Source organism: Lepidochelys olivacea (genome assembly GCF_965140295.1).
Source record: "Lepidochelys olivacea isolate rLepOli2 genome assembly, chromosome: 7".
NCBI lineage: Eukaryota > Metazoa > Chordata > Testudines > Cheloniidae > Lepidochelys > Lepidochelys olivacea.
This window is the reverse complement of record NC_140417.1, coordinates 124,670,922-124,693,921: the sequence shown is the minus strand read 5'-3', so window position 1 is coordinate 124,693,921 and position 23,000 is coordinate 124,670,922. Positions and strand designations below refer to the sequence as shown.

Here is a 23,000-nt window from a genome sequence, read left to right as displayed (position 1 = left end):
CTGAGGGAAGGCGCCCGGTGGACGCAGCGTGGGCCCTGGGGCCTGACCGGGCTGGGAGGGGTCAGACTGCTGCTGAGGACATCCTGAGACCCTTCCTACCTAGGCCTGGGGGAGGGGTTGGGGGAAGCCCAGCGAATACCAAGGGCACCCTGACCCCGGCAGCCGGCAGGGGATCCTCCCGGCGGAGCTCCCCATCCCTGGAGCGGATGCGGCTAGAATGGGAGAGGGAGATGAAATGAGGGAGCTGGAGGATCATGAAAAACAACGTCAACCTGAGCAGGAGGAGAAGGAGAAACAGAGGCAGCATGAAGAGAAGCAGAGACACCATGAGCTGGAGCTGGCCAGGCTGAGGAGCAGTGGGGCCCCGGCTGCGGTGAGTGAGGGGGGACCCAAGACTGCAAGGAGCTTTGATAAGTGCTTCCTGGCCCAGCATAAGGAGGGGGAGGACATAGATAGCTTCCTGACGGCCTTTGAGAATGCCTGTGAGCTGCACAGGGTTGACCCTGCAGACAGGCTCCAGTTTCTCACCCCCTGACTGGACCCCAAAGCCGTGGAGGTGTACAGCCGAATGACAGGGGTGGAGGCAGGGGACTATGAACTGTTCAAACAGGCCCTGCTCCGTGAGTTTGGGCTGACCCCCGAGATGTACCGGAGAAGGTTCCGGAGTCAGCGTAAAACGCCTGAGGTCACCTACCTACAACTGGTCAACCGGATGCAGGGGTATGCCCGCAAGTGGACAGCTGGGGCCCGAGCTAAAGAGGACCTGCTTGACCTAATCGTACTGGAGCAACTGTATGATCAGTGCCCTTCCGACCTGAGGCTGTGGTTGGTGGACAAAAAGCTCGAGAACCCCCAGCACGCAGGGCAGCTGGCCGACGAGTTTGTGAACAGTCGGTCAGGGGGTAGTAGGGAGGAGCCCCAAAAGAACAGGCCCCCCCCCGATGCAGAGAGAGAGTCACCAGGGGGCCTCCCAGCGGGGAAATATGGAGAACTCCCTCCCAAGGGGAACGCCTGGCGCCGGGCCCCTCTGACCTGCTCGAGGGGACCAATGTGACCTGAGCTGCTATCACCGTGGCCAGAGAGGCCACGTATGGACCCGGGGCCCCAGGCTCAGGGACAGACTGAGCGGACTCAACCTACCCAGGGTTAACTGGGTAGGGACCCAGCTGGACAAGGGGCAGACGGCCCAGGCAAGGGGGGCTGATAGCTTACCACCTGCTCAGAAGGGAAGAGTACCCCAGGCCAGCTCCGCCAGAGGGCTGGAGGCTCTGGACTCAGGGTGCTCGGTTTACAGGGTAGGCGCGGGGCTGTCCCTCCGGAGTGAGTGCCTTGTTCTCCTGGAGGTGGATGGGAGGAAGGTCAATGGATACTGGGATACGGGCACGGAGGTGACGCTGGCCCGGCCCGAGGTGGTGGCCCCAGATCGGGTGGTGCCCAACACCTACCTGACCCTGACGGGGGTGGGTGGGACCCCATTCAAGGTGCCCGTGGCAAGGGTACACCTGAAATGGGGGGCCAAGGAGGGCCCCAAGGAGGTGGGGGTGCACCACCATTTGCCCACTGAGGTGTTGATGGGGGGACCTAGAGGACTGGCCAAGCAACCCCCAGACCGCCCTGGTCATGACCTGTAGCCAGAGCCGGCAAGAGGCACTGCGCCCCGACCTCGGGGAGGGTACCACATCGGAGGCGCAGGACCCTACCCGGGTGGGGAGTGAGCGCCAAGGGGCACGGCTCAGAGAGGCAGAGGCCTCAGACCTGGCCACTGAGGGGGAACCGGTCCCCATCCCTTCCCCAGCCGCTGAGTTCCAGGCCGAGTTGAGGAAAGATCCCTCCTTGTGGAAGCTCAGGGACCTGGCCGACCTCAGTGTGGGACGGACTATGAGGAGAGGCTGCCAGGAGAGGTTCCTGTGGGAGAAGGGGTTCCTGTACCGAGAATGGGCTCCCCCAAGGGAAGTAGAGTCCTGTGGGATCAGGAGGCAGCTGGTGGTCCCCCAGAAGTATCGCTGCCAGCTATTGTACCTGGCCCATGACATCCCCCTCGCAGGGCACCAGGGAATCCGGCGCACCCGGCAGAGGTTGCTACAGAACTTTTACTGGCCCGGGGTGTTTACCATTGTCCGGCAGTATTGCCGATCCTGTGACCCCTGTCAGAGGGTGGGGAAGGCCCGGGACAAGGGGAAAGCGGCTTTGAGACGTTTGCCCATCATAGAGGAGCCTTTCCAGAAGGTGGCCATGGACATCGTGGGGCCTCTCAGCAGGACGACCCGGTCGGGGAAGAAATACATTCTGGTGGTGGTAGATTTTGCCACCCGCTACCCCGAGGCAGTGCCCTTAGCTTCCATTGAAGCCGACACCGTGGCCGATGCGCTCCTGACCATTTTCAGCCGAGTGGGGTTCCCCAAGGAAGTCTTGACAGACCAAGGCTCCAACTTCATGTCGGCCCTGCTCCGGTGCTTGTGGGAGAAATGTGGGGTCCGGCACAACTGGGCCTCAGCTTATCACCCCCAATCCAACAGGCTGGTGGAGAGGTTTAACGGGACGCTAAAGATGATGCTGAAAACCTTTATGAGCCAGCACCCGCAGGATTGGGACAAGTACTTACCTCACCTGCTGTTCGCGTACAGGGAGGTGCCCCAGGAGTCTACCTGATTTTCGCCTTTCGAACTGTTATATGGAAGGAGGGTGAGGGCCCCCCTGGACCTGATGAGAGACGAATGGGAGGGGAAGGCCACTCCCGATGGAGAGTCAGGGGTGGAGTATGTCCTGATCTTCCGAGAGAGACTGGCTGAACTCATGGGCCTGGCCAGGGAGAATCTGGCCAGAGCCCAGAGGAAGCAGAAGGTCTGGTATGACCGCACGGCGCGGGCCCGGGCCTATGCCACCGGGGATCAGGTGATGGTTCTCATCCCTGTGAGAAAGAACAAACTATAGGCCGCCTGGAAGGAACCTTTCAAGGTCGTCAAGCAGCTCAATGAGGTAAACTATGTGGTGGAGCTGTCGAACCGGGTGCACCACTGCCGGGTGTACCATGTGAATATGATGAAGCCATATTATGCCAGGGGGAATGTGGTGTTGGCCGTGTGTGGACATTGGGAGGAGCAGGGAGATGACCCTTTAGTAGATCTATTCCCTGGGACCAGAGCTGGTTCCCCACTGGAAACAGTTCCCCTCTCAGATCAGCTAACCCCTGCCCAGCAAGCTGAGGTCAGGGGGGTGCTGCATCCATACCGACAGCTGTTTTCCAACCAGCCTGGATGCCCTAATCTGACTGTCCACCGGGTGCAGACAGGGTCGCACCCGCCAATAAGATGCTCCCCTTTCCGAGTCACAGGGAAAACTGCTCAGGACCTGGAAAGAGAGGTCAGGGACATGCTGGCTTTGGGGGTGATCCAGCCATCGGCCAGCCCTTGGGCTTCGCCGGTGGTGCTGGTCCCCAAAAAGGACAGGTCGATCTGGTTCTGTGTGGACTATGGGAAGCTCAATGCCATCACTGTATCGGATGCCTACCCCATGCCCAGGCCTGATGAGCTCCTAGACAAGCTGGGAGGAGCTCGGTACGTTACCACCATGGACCTTACAAAGGGCTATTGGCAAGTGCCGCTGGATGCAGATGCCCGGCTGAAATTGGCCTTTATCACCCCTCTGGGGCTCTACGAGTTCCTGACCCTGCCTTTCGGCCTCAAGGGAGCGCCGGCCACCTTCCAGCGCCTGATGGACCAGCTACTGAGGGGGATGGAGAGTTTTGCTGTGACGTATATTGATGACATCTGTGTCTTTAGCCAGATCTGGTAGGACCACGTGTCCCAGGTTAGACAAGTGCTGGACCAACTCCAGGGGGCTGGGCTGACTGTAAAAGCGGAGAAGTGCAAGGTGGGGATGGCGGAAGTATCTTACCTGGGCCATCAGGTGGGAAGTGGCCGCCTAAAGCCGGAACCAGCCAAGGTGGAGGTGATCAGAGACTGGCCTGCTCTCCACACCAAAAAGCAGGTCCAAGCCTTTATTGGGATGGCAGGATACTACCGAAGATTTGTGCCCCACTTTAGCGCCATAGCCACCCCCATCACTGAGCTATGCAAGAAGGGGAAGCCAGACAAGGTGGTCTGGACCGAGCAGTGCCAGGTGGCTTTCCGGGCGCTGAAGGAGGCTCTGGTCAGTGGCCCAGTTCTGGCAAACCCAGACTTTGACAAGCCCTTTGTGGTGTTCACCGACGCCTCAGACACGGGACTGGGGGCGGTGTTAATGCAGGAGGATGAAAAGGGGGAGAGACACCCCATTGTGTACCTGAGCAAGAAGTTGCTACCCTGGGAGCAACACTACGCAGCCATCGAGAAGCAGTGACTGGCCATGGTGTGGGCCCTCAAGAAACTAGAGCCCTATCTCTTCGGGCGACACTTCACTGTGTACACTGACCCCTCTCCCCTGACCGGGTTGCACCAGATGAAAGGAGCCAACGCCAAGCTCCTGAGATGGAGCCTGCTCCTGCAGGATTACGACATGGACGTGGTCCACGTGAAGGGAAGTGCCAACCTGACAGCGGATGCGTTGTCCCGGAGAGGGGGCCCCGAACTTCCCCAGGTCACTGGTCAGAGTGACCCCGCTCAGTTCAGTCTCGAAGGGGGGAGAGATGTGATGCAGCAGGGAGGGGGGAGTGTTGACCTGGGAATGTGGCAGGGGGGTTTCAATGGGAGACCTGAGAGCCTGTTACCTGAGCCAGGACGGGGATGGGGGAGGTGACACCTCTGCTGGGGGAACTGGACAAAGGCTGCAGGAGGGAGCTGGCTGGAGGGGGTTTAGTTTCAGTTTGGGGCTGGGTGGAGGAACGCAGGGAACTCCAGGGCTGGGGTCTAAGTTCCCTGCCCCCCCAGAAGGACTTGACTGAGGGGTGCTGGTTGTACCCACAAGCTCTGTTTTAGACTGTGTTCCTATTGTCCAATAAACCTTCCGCTTTACTGGCTGGCTGAGAGTCACGGTGAATCCCAGGAAGAGGGGTGCAGGGCCCGAACTCCCCCACACTCTGTGACATCCAGTGTGGCCCCGGATTCCTGGGCTCGAAGCAGGAGTTGCTGGGTGAATTCTCGGGCCTGGGTCATGCGGCCAGTTGGACTGGGGCAGGCGGGCAGGGGGCAGGACAGTCCCTTTGGGCTGTGGCATCTCTGGGGTGCTAACTTCCCTCTTTGCTCCTTTCCCCAGAACTCCTCACCAACTTGATCCAGCAGAAAAATGACATTATGGACCCTGCCGTGTACAAAGAGGTGAGGGCCCTGGCGGGGCCACGGGGAAGGGCATGGGGCAAGGCCCCCCACAGGCACCGAGGGAGAAGGTCCCTGTCAGGGCTTAGTGGGGACTCTGAGGTCAGCCATGCCCCAAGTGATGTCCCGTTCCCCCCCCCACCCCCGCCCCTCTCCCAGCGATGCCATCCATGCTGCAGACAGGGGCAGCAGGCTGGAGCACTTTGAAAGAATCAAACCCCAAGGCACGTTGCCCGATTCGAAAGCCCAGCGGCCTGGCCAGGTTTCAGAGCCGGTGACTCCTTTCTGCCTCCCCAAATCCTTGGGCCTTCCCCGCAGTGTTGCTCCTTCACCGCCTGCCCTAGGCTGCCACGCTCCGGCCCAGAGGCAGCTGCCTTTCTGTGGGCAGGCGTGACGCCCAGGGCCACGGGCCCTGCTGGGATGGACGTTGCTAATGCTGGTGCTCTCGCCCTAGGTGCTGGTTTATGAGGTGGGCTTCCTGGTCTGCACAGCCATCGGCCTCCTCTTCATCGTCCTCATGCCCCTGGTCGGCTTTTGCTTCTGCTGCTGCCGCTGCTGTGGGAACTGCGGGGGGACGATGTACCAGAAACAGAGCAAGCACACAGGCTGCCAGCGCAGGGCGCTCTTCCTCTCGGTGCTGCTGGTCACCACCCTCCTCCTGTGAGTGCCGCGCTCTGGCCCAGCGCCTCTGCGGCCTCATTTCAGCGCAGAGCCCGAGCCTCGTGGGCTCTTGCATTGCTGCCTGGCCGTGCGTTGCTGGCCCCATGGGGGGCAGGGGGGCAGTTACCCTGTATATGGAGGGGGGTTGGGAAGGGCTCCAGATGACCAGGCATTACTAACCCCCTCTGAGCTAGGCAGATCCCTGGGTCCCCAGGCTGGCCTCGTCCACCGGCTCCAGTCATCTCTTCTCGCACACTGCGGTGGCCTGGGCCAGCTACTCTAACCCCCCCAGTCCACCCGGCTGTGCTGTGTTGTTGCCCTTTTGGAAGAAGTTTCCTCCTGGCGCCCAGCTCATGCCCCGGAGCCCGCGGGTGTGGGCGCCCTGGAGGCTTTATCTGGGCTGAGGCTGTGATCCCACCCAGGGGACGAACACACTTGCGTGCACGACCCATCGCACGGAGCCCTGCTCCCCCAGGGCTGAGGTTCTGGCTGGAGAGCAGCTGGGATGAGGAGTCCCAGCTCTCTGGAGCCAGGAGACGCCTTTGGGTGGGGAGGGGCTGGTGCAAGCCTGGGGCGCCCAGATGTAATGGGGAGGGGCAGACGCCGCTGCCTGCGGGCGAGAGCGGCTGGGAAAGCAGATGGGCGAGGCAGGGAGTGGAGACCTGCCAGGAAGTCCCCATTGTTCGCAGGAGCAGATTCCTGCCCGAGGACAAAGGGCCAGAAGCCTCAGGAAGTCAAGGTCCGAGTTCAACCTGGGGTTAGAGCGTTCCAGGCTAATCACCTGCAGGGGGGAATCACCTGCGGGGGGGACACCCAGCTAGTGACCAGGAATGCGGGGGCTAGCCCCCGCTCCCTCCACTAAGTATGAGCAGCAAGGTGATGCTGGAGCAATGGCCGGGGAGCTGGGGATCCGGCACTTGGAGATCCAGCTGGGCCCTGGCTGGGCCTGCTGGGGCAGGTCGCTCCCTTCTGCCTCAGTTTCTCCATCTCTGTGACAGGGAGGATGGCATTCTCTCGTGCCAAGGGGGAATTGACTGGTTAACCCGTGCAATGTCTGGAGTGTCCCAAGGGATCATGGGAGGCAGGTTGGGGGCCTAGCTCCCACAGAGCCCCTCAAAAGGGGGAAGGGTTCTAGAAGTGCTTGCCATGGACTGGCTAGCCACTCTGCTCTCTACTGGGCACGGGCAGAGCTGCTAATCTGTGTGTCATAAACCTGGTACCCTGAGTGGCGATTCTGCTTTAGCTCAGCCGGTAGAGGCCAGGGATTGACCCCTGCTGTGGCAGCAAAGCTCGCAGGCTCAGTGTGTGCGGCCCGGTGACCCCCGGGGTTCGTGATGGTGCCGTTGTCACCCTCAGGAAAGGGGGGTCAGTGCGGTGACTGTGGGCCTGGGATTGGGATGAAGCTGCAGGGCTGGCACATTCATTGCAAGCCGCGCTTTATGCTGGCTTGTTAGTTATGCCCCCTCACCCCCAAGGGTGGACCTCACCGGGGGGAAACTGAGGCACGGGGCGGCACAGTGCCCTGCCTGAGCTGGCACAGCAAGGCCCTGGCAGAGCCCAGGAGTCCTGACTCTCAGAGCGTGATGCCACTTGCTGTGAGCAGGCCCCTCTATGCATGGACAGTCTGGGGGCTCAGCACACACAGCTAGGGCCCCCCCAGGTCTCCATGTGCTGATGCTGTCCCTGCCCCCTTTTCTCCTTGTCCCAGGGCTGGGAATGTCTGCGCTTTCATCAGTAACGACCGCGTCTCCCGCGCCGTGAACGGCAGCTTCGGTGCCCTCAACACCACGTTGGACAACCTGAGCATCTTCATCCGCTCCATCCCCCAGGTACACGCGGCGCCCCCGCTGCTCACCTGCCTGCCGGAGCCCCCCGCACCTCACCTGTCCTGCGGGCCAGAGACCAGCAGGGCGTGAATCCCAGGGTCTGCACAGGGCGGGGATGCCAGGGGCCTGCCCTGAGGTGACCCACGCAGCCCCCTGAGTTAGTCCATTGCTGCTGGGTATGGTGCAGTCCCCCTGTGGGAATGGGAGCCCTCTCCCCAGCCTGGCCTGTATTCACCCCCCTTCTCCTTGTCCCCGCAGCAGGTGGATATAATCATTGACAACAGCAACGTGCCGGTGAGCCAGGCCAACCGCAGCCTTCAGGGTGAGTCTGTGCACAGGGGGCCGTGGGGGGCTGGGGCAGGGCATGGCCCTGGGGACCTGGCTCTGGGGCGGGGGGCTTTGGGGGCTGGGGCAGGGCGTGGCCCTGGGGCGGTGGGGATGGGGATGCGTGATCTGATCCACCCAGCGCGTCTCATGGCCTGCCTGGGCTAGCCCTTGGGGATGCCCTGCCCCAGCGCTCAGAGCCCTGGCGGAGGTCAGGCTGCACAGGGCTCTGCTCCCTGCCTGTATGGCCCCAGTATGGAGCCCAGCACCCTTGGCTCCCAGGACCCCATTCCTGGCTGCAGGGGGCACGGGCTGGCCTGCACCATGCCCCGTCTGGCCCCTCCGGGCTTCCAGGCGTTTGCTCACCTCCCCCTCCCCTCCATCTTGGCTGCTTTCTCATCACACCCCCAGATCATGGCGCAGCCCCCTCCAGCCCAGCCAGGGTCATTCTCCCCACAACACCTGCCCATGGGCATCCAGCAGGGCAATGGCAGAGGGGTAAGGAACCCAGGAGTCCTGGCTCCCAGCCCGTAGCTTTAGCCATTTCCTCTCAAGGGACCGTAGCATAACCTGGGCTCCGTGGCCAGCCTGTTCTGTGCCCGCTGCCCACCTCCCTGCATGCCCACGCTGCAGGTGGCTGCTGCGGTGCTGAGCCCCCACACTGGGGGGCAAGTGGTGCAGGGGGTGAACTCTCCGGGCCAGACAGGGGCTCGGGGTTTGGAGCGCTCCCTGGTGGCCGTGCGTCTGGCTGGGCCCAAGGTGACAGCGCTGCCCCCTTCTCCACAGACATCGGGCCCATCCTGGGCAGTAGGATCATCTCCGCGGTGGGAGAGGAGACGTACGGGGCGCTGGGCTCTGCCATGCGCCTGCTCGAAGGTACCGGCCCTGGGGCTGTGGAGTGGGAGCTGGGGAGCCCCACGCACAACATGGCCCTTCACCCCCTACAAGAGCTGCCCACCCAGCACCTGCCAGGAAGGGAAGGGGGCGTCCCCAGACACCGGGGGGAACAAGCCCCTAAGGCGGGCGGGGGAGGACAGAGTAACCCTGTGGGTGTTTGGTGGGAAAGCTGGGGGGCTCGGGGTGGTGCCAGGGGGCACCTCTGCAGTGGGGGGCAGTATAACCCCCTGTGACATTCCCCTCTGGTGTTATCTGGACCGGTGGTTTGCTAGGCCTCTCCAAACTTTGACTCTGGGAGCCAGCCTTACCCTGCTCTGTAGTGAGAACCCTCACTCCTGGGCTGGTCACACACAGCCTCTGGCATGTCAGCTGCTCCTTGGATTGTGCAAGCGAATGACACTAGCCAGCCAATATCTCTGGTCCCAGACACAACCATAGGAACCTCTGTCTTGCAGTGCCAGTTATGCCCGCTGGACGCTGCCAGCTTCTATGAGGTCATCAGTTTAACAAAGAAATTGATATGTACCAGGTTTGTTATCCCAAGCGGAGTCTCTGACACGCTGCAAACCACACGCACTGCTTCAGGTAGAATAAACAGACAGATTTATTAACTGTAAAGATAGATTTTAAGTGATTATAAGTCAAAGCACAAGAAGTCAGAGTGGTTACCAAAAGAAAAGAAAATAGAACATGCAGTCTAAACTCTCGACCCTATTAGACTGGGCAGCGACTAAATGAAGCCGTTTTTCTCACCCCATTGGATATTGCAGTCCTTAATAGACAGGTTTGTTCAGGGCTGAAAGTAACACTTGACACTTACCAGTACGAGGCCGGGGCAGCTCCGGTCCGCGGAAGGGCCGGGGCCTTGGGCAGCCGGGGCGGGGCTGGGGTCAGCATTCCCCAGCCAGCCTTTCCAGGCCGCCTGGTCCGCGCTGCTGGGGCTCCAGTGGCAATTTAAAGGTCCCAGGGCTCTGGATTCGGCAGCGGCATCCGGAGCCCCAGGCCCTTTTAAACCGCTGGCCCCAGGGCAGTTGCTCCCTTTGCCCTACCTACAGACCCTTCCAGCAGGGCCGCCGACGGGGGAGGTAAAAGGGGCAGGGAGGTTACAGTGCTGCTGTGGCAACGCTTTACTGTGGGCTGCGTACGGGCCGGGGCGGGTTCTTACCGGCCCACTTTCACGCCTGGGTTTGTTCTGTAAACCTGGGCCAATCTCCTGTGCTGGAGTCTTGTCTTCTTCTCAGTGTCCTGGTTGTTCGCGGGGAAGGTGGGGGCAGGAGAAGGCCCTGTATGTGTCCACTCTGTCTGTTTTATACCCTCAGCCCATGTGCTTGGGGAGCACAGTCCAGGCATGGCTGGGGGGTCTCTCCAGGCAAGGTTGAGCAATTCTCGTTGTGGGGCCTCATGCAGGCGAGTCATCGCAGTGTAGCTCCCTTGCTGGACAATGGCTGTGGATGGTTGTTTGACACCCCGCCCGGGGGTTGGTGACTTTCCTTGCTGTTGCCTCTGGGGAGCTAACGTCTGGCGGATTCCCCAACTTCCAGCATGATTTAGTGACCACCATACTACACAATCTCATAACTCCATCTGCATCAACGATACACATCTATGGACAGAGAAATGACTCTCAGCAGATCACAACCTTTCCCCGGATACCTTACAAGGCCTGCTTTATATGTGACAGGTTTCAGAGTAACAGCCGTGTTAGTCTGTATTCGCAAAAAGAAAAGGAGGACTTGTGGCACCTCAGAGACTAACCCATTTATTTGAGCATAAGCTTTCGTGAGCTACAGGAATGCATCCGATGAAGTGAGCTGTAGCTCATGAAAGCTCATGCTCAGATAAATGGGTTAGTCTCTAAGGTGCCACAAGTCCTCCTTTTCTTTCTGCTTTATATGTGAGATCACCATTATATGAAAATGAGAACTATGGGGGTTACAGCACGCTCCTCCAAGGTAGAGAATGTCACACCCCCTCAGCCCCAACACCTGAGGGGCACAGGGAATCCCAAGAGCCCCAGGGATCCTGGGCTGGAGAAACTCCCCCGTTAACCATCCCCTGGGATCCCCTGATTCACTGTCGCCCCAAGGGCCTGGACGGATGGTGCTCCGAGCTCCTTCCCTGACCCCAGTCTGGCCCCCACTCCTGCAGCATGGAGTTACCAGGGTGGTCTGAGACAGGCTGGTCCCGCTCGCCCCAGCCCCGACTGAGGTGTTGAGGGGTCACTTTGGGGGTGTCCGGCAGTCCCCCTTGTGGCACAGTCAGGGGGTGTCGCAGGGGTGGGGCACGGTGCAGATGGGACGAGGACTGAGCCATAAGGAGCCCCTTGCTGTCCCCGCCAGTGACGGACCTGGTGGAGCAGGAGCTCCGAGCCGTGAACGAGTCAGGCCAGCGCCTGCAGCAGCTGCAAGGGGAGCTGACCCAGAACCTCAGCAGCCTGCAGGAACAGATTAACCGGACCCTGCAGAGCTGTGGCCACCCCTGCTCCCAGGTGTCCGTCAGCGGCCTGGCCCCCGACGCCAACTTCAGCATGGTGAGACGAGCACACGGGGGGCTGCAGGGGGCACAGGGGTGTGGGGTGCCTGGGGGCTGGATGGGTGCATGGGTTACAGGTTGGCATGGGGGGCTGGGTGTGGTGCAAAGTGGTGCAGGGTTGCATGGGGAGCTGGATGGGTGCATGGGGTTGGGGGGACTGAAACCTCCCCGACATGCAAATACCCCCCAAACCCCCGATGTACCCGCTGTGTGCCCTCATGTCTGTGTGCTGACATGGGCACCGTCCTGCCACCCCTGCTGGTATGTACGTCGCCAGGCCCACACGGCGCCAGCTCCCAGTGCCCCCTGCTCCTGCCGGCGCCCCCTCCCCAGGCATCAGCCCCACGTGCTCCTGTTTCCCCAGGTCCCGGACGTGAGCAGCCAGCTGGAACTGCTGAGTAACCTGACCAGTGCCAACCTGAGCGCTGTCCTGCAGCAGGTACAGGCAGGGGGTGGCGCGGGGCAAGTGGGACGTGGCTCTGACCGGCACCGTGTGGGGCTGGTCTGCAGGGGCATTGCCGGCTCTCCCTGCCCCAGGGTGCAGTCTGGTGTGCCGGCCTCGGCCGAGCGGCCTGCGTCTCCAAGCCATGGCTCTGGGGCGGGGCAGAGGGACCTGAACCACGACGCCATGTGGAAAATGCCCACCGTGCTAGCCGGGCGTCCGCCCCCACCCGACCTGGAGCAGGCCAACGGTCCGTCCAGCCCAGTGCCCTGCCGGTACTGCCCAGGGCGGGGCTGAGGGTGCCTCCGTCATGGTACCCCCCCCGTGTGGGGAGAGCCCAGCAGCCTGTCCGGGCCAGCGCTGAGCCCGGGGCATTGGCCAGTGCTGGGTATTTCGGATAGTCCCCGGTGCTGGGGCACGTGGGGCTGGGGAGCGGGGCTGGAGCAGGGCCGGGTGGTGTGTTTGCCCTCGCCCTGTGCTCTGCGCTGGAGCCCTGGGCTGGGCTCTGAGCCTGTCTGTCTGTCTGTCTCTCCCCGTCCGTGTCTGGGGCTGCAGGCCAACGAGACGCTGAACGAGACCCCCAGGAGGGTAGAGGAGCAGGCGCAGAAGGTGGTGGCGGGTCAGTGGTGCTGCTGTCTGGTAATGCAGGGACCCCTCCTGCCCCAGCTCCCTGCTCTGGGACTGGGCGCTGTAATGGCCAGGGGCCCTGCCCACCCCCTCAGGGCCCTACCTGTCCCGCCCCGGAGCCAGGGGTCCAGGCCCCACCTTGGCCTAGGAAGCGGGTCTGTGCTCTCCCCACATCCCCTGCCATGTTCTCCCTTCCCACCCAATCAGCACAGCTCTCCCGGTTCTCAGGCTCTCTCCTCCCGCTTTGCCCCCCAGCACCTGCTGCCCCCTCAGATCTGCCTGCTGGGGCTGCGTCTGCCTCATGCATTGTGCAGGGGAGCCGGAGCGTGGGCCCCGGGGGGCTACGGGAGCAGCCATCGGTGCCCGTGCGTCCCTGACGTGCCCGTCCCCTACAGATGCGCAGAGCCAGCTGGCCGAGGTCAGGCGGAAGATTGGCGGGGTGCGGAGTGAGATCCCGGTGCTGGACACGCTGGGGAACGTCACTGCCATGCTGGACAGCATCGCCAAGCAGGCCAGTGACTACGAGCCGCAGGTCACCACCTACGACAGCTACAGGTAGGGGCTGGGCCTCTGCCCCCCTGTGTGGGGCTGATCCCGCCTGGGGGCTCCCTGATCCGTAGGGGACTCTTGGGGGGTGGCAGGGGCTGGAGCTGCATGGCGCGGTGGTATGGGCCAGAGAACACTGGTGTCCCCAGCTCACGGGGTGTGGGACCGACGCCCCGGGTGGGCTCTGAGCCCCCTGCCCTCGGAGGGGGTCAGTTGTTGGAGGGGGCGAGGGGAGCATGGGCTGAGCCCTGCCATCGGCCCAGGGAGCACCGCAGGGGAGCAGCCCACTGTCCCCATGGGGCACTGAGAGCTGGGATGTCCTGGGGATGAGGGGGGGTCTGCTCTAAGGAGAGGGAGAGACCCCCCTCAGTCTGGCAGCAGGGGGTGACCCCCCGGCCAGCCCCCAGACTCCTGCCCCACCAGGGACTGGGTCTCTCACGTCTCCCCCACAGGTGGATCGTGGGCATCTGTCTCTGCTGCCTGGTGCTGCTGATTGTCCTATGCTACCTGCTGGCCCTGGTGCTGGGGGCCCTCGGGCTGAAGCCGTCGGTGCTGCCCATTGAGCGCAGCTGCCTCTCCAACTCCGGCGGAGAGTTCTTCATGGCGTAAGAGCCCCCCCGGCCCCCAGAGCCGTTACAGTGGCTCCCCACGCTGCCCCGGGGCGCCCCGCGTGGGGCTGGAATGTCAAAGAGCAGCAGGGCGGGGGCAGGACCCCGGGCACGGCGCTGGACAGGCCCGCAAGGGAGACCTGCACCCAGTTGTGGCGCCCACACTGGGACCAGACGTGGGCAGACTGGGGAGGGCTCAGCAGAGCCCACAGCAGGACTGGGGGGCAGGGGAGAGCCGCGCGGAGCCCCGTGTCCTCTTTTAGCCAAGGGGTGGCCCGGAGGTGACTCGATCCTGGTGGAGGGGCACCAGAGGAGGGGGTTTCTGAGTGGGGGGCTCCTGGGTCTAGCAGGCAAAGGCAGGGGGAGATCCAGTGATGAGCAGTGAGATACGTGGGCCCAGGACTGAGGGGGTGTCCAGCTGTGGGGCAGCCGCACTGGGGACAGTACGTTGGGTTCTGGTCTCCAGGCAGCTCGTGAGCCGTGAAATGACTAAGGCTGATTTGCAAGGAGAGGCCATCGGAGTGGTATCTGGGCTGGGGGGGATGGAGGACAGAGAGGCGTTGGAGTGGTATCTGGGCTGGGGAGGTGGGGGGGACAGAGAGGCCATTGGAGTGGTATCTGGGCTGGGGGGGACAGAGAGGCCGTCAGACAGGCCCTGGGGTCTCTGCATGCGGGTGCCCGGTGCCCGGGGTGGAGCTCACGGCTCGTTCTGCCTTCCCAGGGGGGTTGGCTTCAGCTTCCTCTTCTCCTGGCTGCTGATGCTGCTGGTGCTGGTGACCTTCCTGCTGGGTGGCAATGTCTACACGCTCGTCTGCCAGCCCTGGCACAGAGGGCAGCTCCTGCAGGTGAGAGCCCAGCCTGGCGTTGCCACGTCAATGTCGCTGCCGGTACCTGGCTCTGCCTTGCCCAGGGGGTGGGAAAGGGCGAGGGAAGGTCAGAACCTGCATCCCCAACCCTGCGGACCTGGAGGTGTGGGGAGAGGAGGGGCAGTAGGGCCCTGTAACGATGCTGTCTGTGGGAACCCGCTGAGGTCACTCAGTCGGGGTGAACTGCAAACAGACCGGGGCAGACAAACCCCACACGCTGGTGGATATTCCAATACTTAGAGTTATCAAACCAGCCCAAACCAGCCTCTGTATCACCTCCCCGGGTACTCTGACGTCCACACGACGCAGTGCCCTTAAAGTGCCAGCCTCAGGCCCCCCTCCAGACACACCTGTCAGATACGAGGATGGTTACCGAACATCTTATCTCATCCTATAAAAGAAAAGATTCTCCAACCCCAAAGGATCCGCCACACTCCCAGGTCCAATGATAACTTAGATCGTACCCAAAATACACGCTAGAGCCAATTCTTGTTAACTAAACTAACATTTATTTAAAAAGAAAAGAGAGAGAGTTGGCTGAAAGATCAATATACAGGCAGACTTGAGTTCAGTTCTTGAGGTCCAGGTACATGGCAGAGATGGTGAGTGTGTAGTGGCCAAAAGTCCTTTTAGAAATAGTCCACAGGTTACAGTCCAGTGTTCGTATTCAGGGTGACTCCAGTCAGCGACTGAGGATCTCAATCCTCATGGCTCAGGGTTTCCCCTTCTTGAAACCCAAAGCAGATCTGAGATGAAGAAGGACCATGTCCCAGGGTTTTTATACATTTCCAGCAGCCTCTTGGCCTGAGAAGACAATCGGCTTCACTTTCCTTCTCCCAAACACCCTGGCAATTAGCACAGGGTCATTTATCCATTAACCGTTCAGACACAGGTTACCACAACCTTCAAAGAGGCACGTAGACAACAATACTATGTCACTCAAGTGTCTTCCTAAATGTTAATCCTCCTTTTTTGGTCTTTGAATCAAAGCCATAGCCATAGCCAAGCCTCGTTTGCTGACATCACAAGCCTTGAGCACACAGCTCCCCTTCTCTCTCTCACCATGCCGGCTGCATTTCACAGCTCTCTCCATTTCCATCTCTTCCTAACCAGGCTTTAAAGTTCGAGGGCCGAGGGCCGGGGTCAGGTCAGTCTGGGAGTTCATTAACTCTTTCTGGCCCTGTCACCTTTCAATGAGATATTATATTACAACCTGGGTCCTCAGCCCTAGGGACCTGGGGGTGTGGGGAGGGGAGGGGCAGTAGCTGCAGCTCACGAAAGCTTATGCTCAAATAAATTGGTTAGTCTCTAAGGTGCCACAAGTCCTCCTTTTCTTTTTGCGAATACAGACTAACACGGCTGTTACTCTGAAACAGCAGAATGGGTTGCTCAACCCCCTGACCTGCAGCCCTCTGCTAGCCCAGCCCTTGGCTCCCCCCAGCTCTGCCAGTGCCCCCCAATGCTGACCCACATCCCCCTGCTAGCCTAGCCCTTGTCTCCCCACAGCCCTGCCGGTGCCCCTCAATCCCAACCTGCAGCCTCCTGCTAGTTCAGTCCTGGGGTCCCTGCCAGCCCAGCCCTGAGTCCTTCCTGGGCACAGGGCTGCGGTGACAGTCGAGTTTGCAGAGGACCCTCTGGAGAGGAGCCGGAACCTAGTAAACCCTTTCCACGCGGGAGCTGAGCCAGCCTCATGGAGGGCAGGCTGGGGGCGTGGAGCTCCTGCCCCCCTGGGGCCTGGGACAGGCTGGCACTGTGCAGCTTGGCTGGGGCAGGTCTCAGCTGCTCTCCTGACTCCTTTGCTTTCAGTTCCTGGAGACCTCGGAACTCACTGCGAGCTTCAACCTGTCGAAGATGCTGGGGCTGCAGGGCGGGACGGTGTCCCTCTCCGGAGTGTACAAGTCAGTGCCACCCCTGCCCGGGGCACACGCGGCTGGTCTGCGAGCCAGAGCGCCCTGGGGCCCCTCCCGACCCTCCATTCCTACAGGGCCTGGGGCCAGGCCCCGCCCTGTGCCTCAGTTTCCCTCTTTGCACATTCGGGGATGGGACGATATGATTCTGATCTCTTGGGGCCTGAGGAAGGATGCCCTGGAGCGGACCCTGCATGGCTGAGGCCTGTAAAGAGCTGAGGGGGTCGCATCATGTCCGCGGGGCGGGGGCAGCGCTCTGGTCCTGGACGCCTGCATGGCACAAACATCCCCGGGGCCCATGGGATGGGGGAGATCCCACTGGCGACATGGGGAGCCCCCTCTCCCAGCCTTTGGGAGCTGAGGGACCCTGGCTCTAGCCCCACCTGCCCTGGGCCTATGTGTGTCTACGGGGGGTGCCCCCCATTGGCCGCCAGCCCTGTCCTCATCTCTGACGTCCACCCCACAGCAATTGCCAGCACAACGAGCCCCTGTGGCACACCCTGCAGCTGGGCCAGGCTGTTCCCTTGGACGAACTGCTGAACATCAGTCAGGTCAGTGTGGGGAGCGCTGAGTGTGGGGGCTGCCTGGTGAGGGGCGCGGCCCCGCGGTGCTGGGCACAGAGACCGGCCCAGCCGTGTGCAGCGCCCCGGGGATCCCTGGTGGGGGGTGCGGCCCCGCGGTGCTGGGCGCAGAGACCGGCCCAGCCGTGTGCAGCACCCCGGGGATCCCTGGTGGGGGGCACGGCCCCGCGGTGCTGGGCACAGAGACCGGCCCAGCCGTGTGCAGCGCCCCGGGGCTGCCTGGTGGGGGGCATGGCCCCGCGGTGCTGGGCACAGAGACCGGCCCAGCCGTGTGCAGCGCCCCGGGGATCCCTGGTGGGGGGTGCGGCCCCGCGGTGCTGGGCGCAGAGACCGGCCCAGCCGTGTGCAGCGCCCCGGGGATCCCTGGTGGGGGGTGCGGCCCCGCGGTGCTGGGCGCAGAGACCGGCCCAGCCGTGTGCAGCACCCCGGGGCTGCCTGGTGAGGGGCGCGGCCCCGCGGTGCTGGGCGCAGAGACCGGCCCAGCCGTGTGCAGCGCCCTGGGGATCCCTGGTGGGGGGCGCGGCCCGGCGGTGCTGGGCGCAGAGACCGGCCCAGCCGTGTGCAGTGCCCCGGGGATCCCTGGTGGGGGGTGCGGCCCCGCGGTGCTGGGCGCAGAGACCGGCCCAGCCGTGTGCAGCACCCCGGGGATCCCTGGTGGGGGGCGCGGCCCGGCGGTGCTGGGCGCAGAGACCGGCCCAGCCGTGTGCAGCGCCCCGGGGATCCCTGGTGGGGGGCGCGGCCCGGCGGTGCTGGGCGCAGAGACCGGCCCAGCCGTGTGCAGCGCCCCGGGGATCCCTGGTGGGGGGTGCGGCCCCGCGGTGCTGGGCGCAGAGACCGGCCCAGCCGTGTGCAGCACCCCGGGGCTGCCTGGTGAGGGGCGCGGCCCCGCGGTGCTGGGCGCAGAGACCGGCCCAGCCGTGTGCAGCGCCCTGGGGATCCCTGGTGGGGGGCGCGGCCCGGCGGTGCTGGGCGCAGAGACCGGCCCAGCCGTGTGCAGCGCCCCGGGGATCCCTGGTGGGGGGTGCGGCCCCGCGGTGCTGGGCGCAGAGACCGGCCCAGCCGTGTGCAGCACCCCGGGGATCCCTGGTGGGGGGCGCGGCCCGGCGGTGCTGGGCGCAGAGACCGGCCCAGCCGTGTGCAGCGCCCCGGGGATCCCTGGTGGGGGGTGCGGCCCCGCGGTGCTGGGCGCAGAGACCGGCCCAGCCGTGTGCAGCACCCCGGGGCTGCCTGGTGAGGGGCGCGGCCCCGCAGTGCTGGGCGCAGAGACCGGCCCAGCCGTGTGCAGCGCCCCGGGGATCCCTGGTGGGGGGCGCGGCCCCGCGGTGCTGGGCGCAGAGACCGGCCCAGCCGTGTGCAGCACCCCGGGGATCCCTGGTGGGGGGCGCGGCCCGGCGGTGCTGGGCGCAGAGACCGGCCCAGCCGTGTGCAGCGCCCCGGGGATCCCTGGTGGGGGGTGCGGCCCCGCGGTGCTGGGCGCAGAGACCGGCCCAGCCGTGTGCAGCACCCCGGGGCTGCCTGGTGAGGGGCGCGGCCCCGCAGTGCTGGGCGCAGAGACCGGCCCAGCCGTGTGCAGCGCCCTGGGGATCCCTGGTGGGGGGTGCGGCCCCGCGGTGCTGGGCGCAGAGACCGGCCCAGCCGTGTGCAGCACCCCGGGGCTGCCTGGTGAGGGGCGCGGCCCCGCAGTGCTGGGCGCAGAGACCGGCCCAGCCGTGTGCAGCGCCCCGGGGATCCCTGGTGGGGGGCGCGGCCCCGCGGTGCTGGGCGCAGAGACCGGCCCAGCCGTGTGCAGCACCCCGGGGATCCCTGGTGGGGGGCGCGGCCCGGCGGTGCTGGGCGCAGAGACCGGCCCAGCCGTGTGCAGCGCCCCGGGGATCCCTGGTGGGGGGTGCGGCCCCGCAGTGCTGGGCGCAGAGACCGGCCCAGCCGTGTGCAGCGCCCCGGGGATCCCTGGTGGGGGGCGCGGCCCCGCGGTGCTGGGCGCAGAGACCGGCCCAGCCGTGTGCAGCACCCCGGGGCTGCCTGGTGAGGGGCGCGGCCCCGCAGTGCTGGGCGCAGAGACCGGCCCAGCCGTGTGCAGCGCCCCGGGGCTGCCTGGTGGGGGGCGCGGCCCCGCGGTGCTGGGCGCAGAGACCGGCCCAGCCGTGTGCAGCGCCCTGGGGCTGCCTGGTGAGGGGCGCGGCCCCGCAGTGCTGGGCGCAGAGACCGGCCCAGCCGTGTGCAGCGCCCCGGGGCTGCCTGGTGGGGGGCACGGCCCCGCGGTGCTGGGCGCAGAGACCGGCCCAGCCGTGTGCAGCGCCCCGGGGCTGCCTGGTGAGGGGCGCGGCCCCGCGGTGCTGGGCGCAGAGACCGGCCCAGCCGTGTGCAGCACCCCGGGGCTGCCTGGTGGGGGGTGCGGCCCCGCGGTGCTGGGCGCAGAGACCGGCCCAGCCGTGTGCAGCGCCCCGGGGCTGCCTGGTGGGGGGCACGGCCCCGCGGTGCTGGGCACAGAGACCGGCCCAGCCGTGTGCAGTGCCCCGGGGCTGCCTGGGAGCAGCTCGAGGTCCCGTAGGCCTGGGGGGGCTCCAGGGGCTCAGAGTAGGTCCGTGTGCGGCTTGGCTGGCCGGGGACTTGGGTCTGCCCTCCAGCTGGGCAAGCAGGGGGCATTGCTCCTGCACGGCGCCACCTGCTTTACTGGCCCTTTCCCGCCCCCAGCGGTCTGAGGTTCGAGCCGCGGCCAGCGAGCTGCAGGGGGAGATAGTCCCGAGCGCAGAAGCGGAGCCGAGGGAGGGGCAGACCCTGACTTGCATGTGCAGAAACCCACCCGCTCGGGCCAGCCAGGCCGTGCGCGTGCCCAAGGGCCACTGAGCACGTGTTACACTGGGAATGGGACCTGTGTGTGAGAGCCCCCCCCCCCCCCGAACCAAGCCCGGTGCGGTGGGTCCGGCCCCGGGTGCATGTGCCAGCCTAGGGCTCCCCAACTCCCAGCCCCCCAGGGGCCAGGCCGGGGGCTCAGGCTGCCCGGGGCGCGCTCCCCAGCCCCCCAGGGGCCAGGCCCGGGGGTCAGGCTGCCCGGGGCATGCTCCCTGCTTAGCCTCGCTGCCCTAGCTGCTGTGGCAGTGGTTGAGCTGGGGCCCTTGGGGGGAGTCGGTGTTCCTGGGGCCCCCCGGGTCCCTCACGGCCTCGCTGCCCCCCGCAGTACACTGGCGAGATCAACGCGGCCTTCGACCGGCTGAACATCAGCCTGGACCCCATCACCTTCCTGAGCCAGAGCCAGAAGCAGATGCTCCGGGACGTCGGCGCCTCTGGTCTGCAGCCCAACTTCACAGGCTTCCTGCAGCAGGTGGGCTGGGGGGGGGCAGGGCCTGTCTCAGGCTGTGGGTGGGATCTCGCGGGAGGGCGGGGGGCAGTTGCGGGATCTGGGGCTCTGTACCTTGGGGTGTTTCCGTGGGGTCACAGGGCCCCAGACTGCTGCTAGGCCGTGTCCCACACCACGTTCCTGGGGCAGCCCCCCTGGCCTGGGCAGCCAGTGGGAGAAGCTCTCTGCCCCCAGGGGGTCCCACCCATCCTGAGTGGGGATGGCCGGGGGGTCAGGGGCTGGGCAGGGGGGGCAGAGGGGCGGGGACCGCATGGCAGGGGCTGAGGCAGGCGGCGGGGCTCCGGGTCCCCAGGGTGGTCACTCTAGAACCCGCTGCTGCCCCCCGCCCCAAGGGGATGTCGAGTGCACCCTGGGTCTGTGCTCCCCCCAGCTCCCTCCCTCGCCCCAGGTGGCAGCAGGAGACATCCCCGTCCCCCCCCGTCCCCCCCCCGAGCCTCCCCCACTCTCTGCTCGTCTCTTCCAGCTGGAGAGGAACGTGACCCAGCAGGACCTGCTGGCGCTGGCGGAGCAGCTGGAGGCGTTGGCCAATGTGACCGTGAGTGACGCCGAGACCCCTGAACCGCGGCCCCAGCCCCCGGCCCCCGGCAGCATCAGCGCTGGGTGTGGGCTCCCCAGGGTCACGGGGGCGCTGCCCCCCCACCCCTGCCTGGGCGGGGGCTCTTGCCATTGCTCATCGCTCCCCTGCCCCGGGAGGCGGGTGGGGTGGGGTGTGCGGGCCGGGGACCGGCTCTCCAGGGGCTCTGCTGGTCCCTCTGTGGCCGGCCTGTCTCGTCCTGCTCTGCCCCCGCCCGGGCTGTGGCTGCTGGGCCTGGCAGGTGCCTCTGACGGTCTCTCCCCCTCCCCACGGCTCAGGACAACGCGACCAGGAAGAAGGAGCTGCGGCAGGAGGCGTCTGAGCTGCGACAGATCAATGGGCAGATAGGGTCCCGCTTCCCGCCGGAGACGGTGAGTGACCCTATGGGCCCCTGGCACTTCCCCCCCAGCTGGGAGCAGGGTCCCCCGGGGCTGGGAGTGGGGAAGGGCCTGGGACACGCTGCGCCCCCCTCCCTAGCTGGTGTTGTGGGGGGCCCCTCCCCCATCTAACCCTCCTGTCTCTGTCCCCAGCAAGCCCTGAAACGCAGCATCCGAACCCTGCAGGCGACGACCCCCCAGGTCCCGGTAAGCAGCGTGGGCAGGGGGAGGTGCGGGTGCTGCTTTGGGGGGCGGGGCGAGGGGCCCCCCTTTGGGAGCCAGGCCCCAGCACCCTGCGGAGCCTCTGCGCTGCTCAGTGGGTGCTGGGAGCTCACCGGGGAGGTGGCACAGCCAGCGAGGGGCAGCCCGGCAGCTCCCGTCCCCAGCTGCTGCCCCATGCGATTCCCCCGTTACGGGCAGCGGGGGCCCTGGGAGTCACCCGGACAGGGTCCCTGGCCGCCTGGCGGGCCCGCCTGCAGCTCTGCTAGTGGCCAGCAGGGGAGCCACCGCCGAGGGACACCCCCAAAGCAAGGAGGGAAGGGCTGGCTCTGGAGGGGTGACCCCATCCACGTGCTGCAGCAGACAGCCCGCCGGGGCGCGTGTGGGTGCTCGTGCCCAGCCTGGCCCCGCAGAGACCAGTCACCTCACTGCCCAGATCCACCCAGGGCTGGGATAACAGAAAAGGGAGGGGGGCTGCGGGTCGGGGTCGAGGGGCCCTGCCGGTGGGGCAGAGAGGGGGGAGCCCGGGGCTGGGCTGGCAGGGGCAGCGGGTCGGGGTCGAGGGGCCCTGGCAGAGCGAGGGGAGGGAGCCCGGGGCTGAGCTGGCAGGGGCTGCGGGTCGGGGCCAAGGGACCCTAGGGGATGGAGCCTGGGACTGGGCTGGCAGGGGCTGTGGGTCGGGGGCGAGGGGCCCTGGTGGGGGGGCGGAGAGGGGGGAGCCCGGGGCTGGGCTGGCAGGGGCTGCAGGTCGGGGTCGAGGGGCCCTGGCAGAGCAAGGGGAGGAGGGAGCCCGGGACTGGGCTGGCAGGGGCTGCGGGTTGGGGGCGAGGGGCCCTGGTGGGGGGAGCCCGGGGCTGGGCTGGCAGGGGCTGCGGGTTGGGGGCGAGGGGCCCTGGTGGGGGGGCGGAGAGGGGGGAGCCCGGGGCTGGGCTGGCAGGGGCTGCGGGTTGGGGGCGAGGGGCCCTGGCGGGGGGAGCCCGGGACTGGGCTGGCAGGGGCTGCGGGTTGGGGGCGAGGGGCCCTGGTGGGGGGGCGGAGAGGGGGGAGCCCGGGGCTGGGCTGGCAGGGGCTGCGGGTCGGGGGCGAGGGGCCCTGGCAGAGCTGGGGGAGGAGGGAGCCCGGGACTGGGCTGGCAGGGGCAGCGGGTCGGGGGCGAGGGGCCCTGGTGGGGGGAGCCCGGGACTGGGCTGGCAGGGGCTGCGGGTCGGGGGCGAGGGGCCCTGGTGGGGGGGCGGAGAGGGGGGAGCCCGGGGCTGGGCTGGCAGGGGCTGCGGGTCGGGGGCGAGGGGCCCTGCGGGGGGAGCCCGGGACTGGGCTGGCAGGGGCTGCGGGTCGGGGGCGAGGGGCCCTGGTGGGGGGGCGGAGAGGGGGGAGCCCGGGGCTGGGCTGGCAGGGGCTGCGGGTCGGGGG

General features: G+C 65.6%; 1 protein-coding gene across 1 annotated transcript in view; it reads left to right on the top strand.

Annotated features, from left to right (window-relative positions):
* Positions 1-23,000, top strand: part of LOC311524109 (prominin-1-A-like) — a gene marked incomplete at its 5' end in the record, with an annotated part of 38,094 nt that overhangs the window by 6,479 nt on the left and 8,615 nt on the right. Inside the window, 17 exons of the mRNA XM_084634897.1 lie at positions 5,191-5,252; positions 5,704-5,909; positions 7,618-7,738; positions 7,994-8,057; positions 8,846-8,935; positions 11,296-11,486; positions 11,853-11,927; positions 12,486-12,549; positions 12,953-13,112; positions 13,556-13,708; positions 14,433-14,556; positions 16,384-16,475; positions 16,951-17,035; positions 20,241-20,384; positions 20,884-20,955; positions 21,273-21,365; positions 21,525-21,578. Coding sequence (XP_084491023.1) covers positions 5,191-5,252; positions 5,704-5,909; positions 7,618-7,738; positions 7,994-8,057; positions 8,846-8,935; positions 11,296-11,486; positions 11,853-11,927; positions 12,486-12,549; positions 12,953-13,112; positions 13,556-13,708; positions 14,433-14,556; positions 16,384-16,475; positions 16,951-17,035; positions 20,241-20,384; positions 20,884-20,955; positions 21,273-21,365; positions 21,525-21,578 — 1,850 coding nt within the window. The remainder of the gene's footprint in view (positions 1-5,190; positions 5,253-5,703; positions 5,910-7,617; positions 7,739-7,993; positions 8,058-8,845; positions 8,936-11,295; positions 11,487-11,852; positions 11,928-12,485; positions 12,550-12,952; positions 13,113-13,555; positions 13,709-14,432; positions 14,557-16,383; positions 16,476-16,950; positions 17,036-20,240; positions 20,385-20,883; positions 20,956-21,272; positions 21,366-21,524; positions 21,579-23,000) is intronic.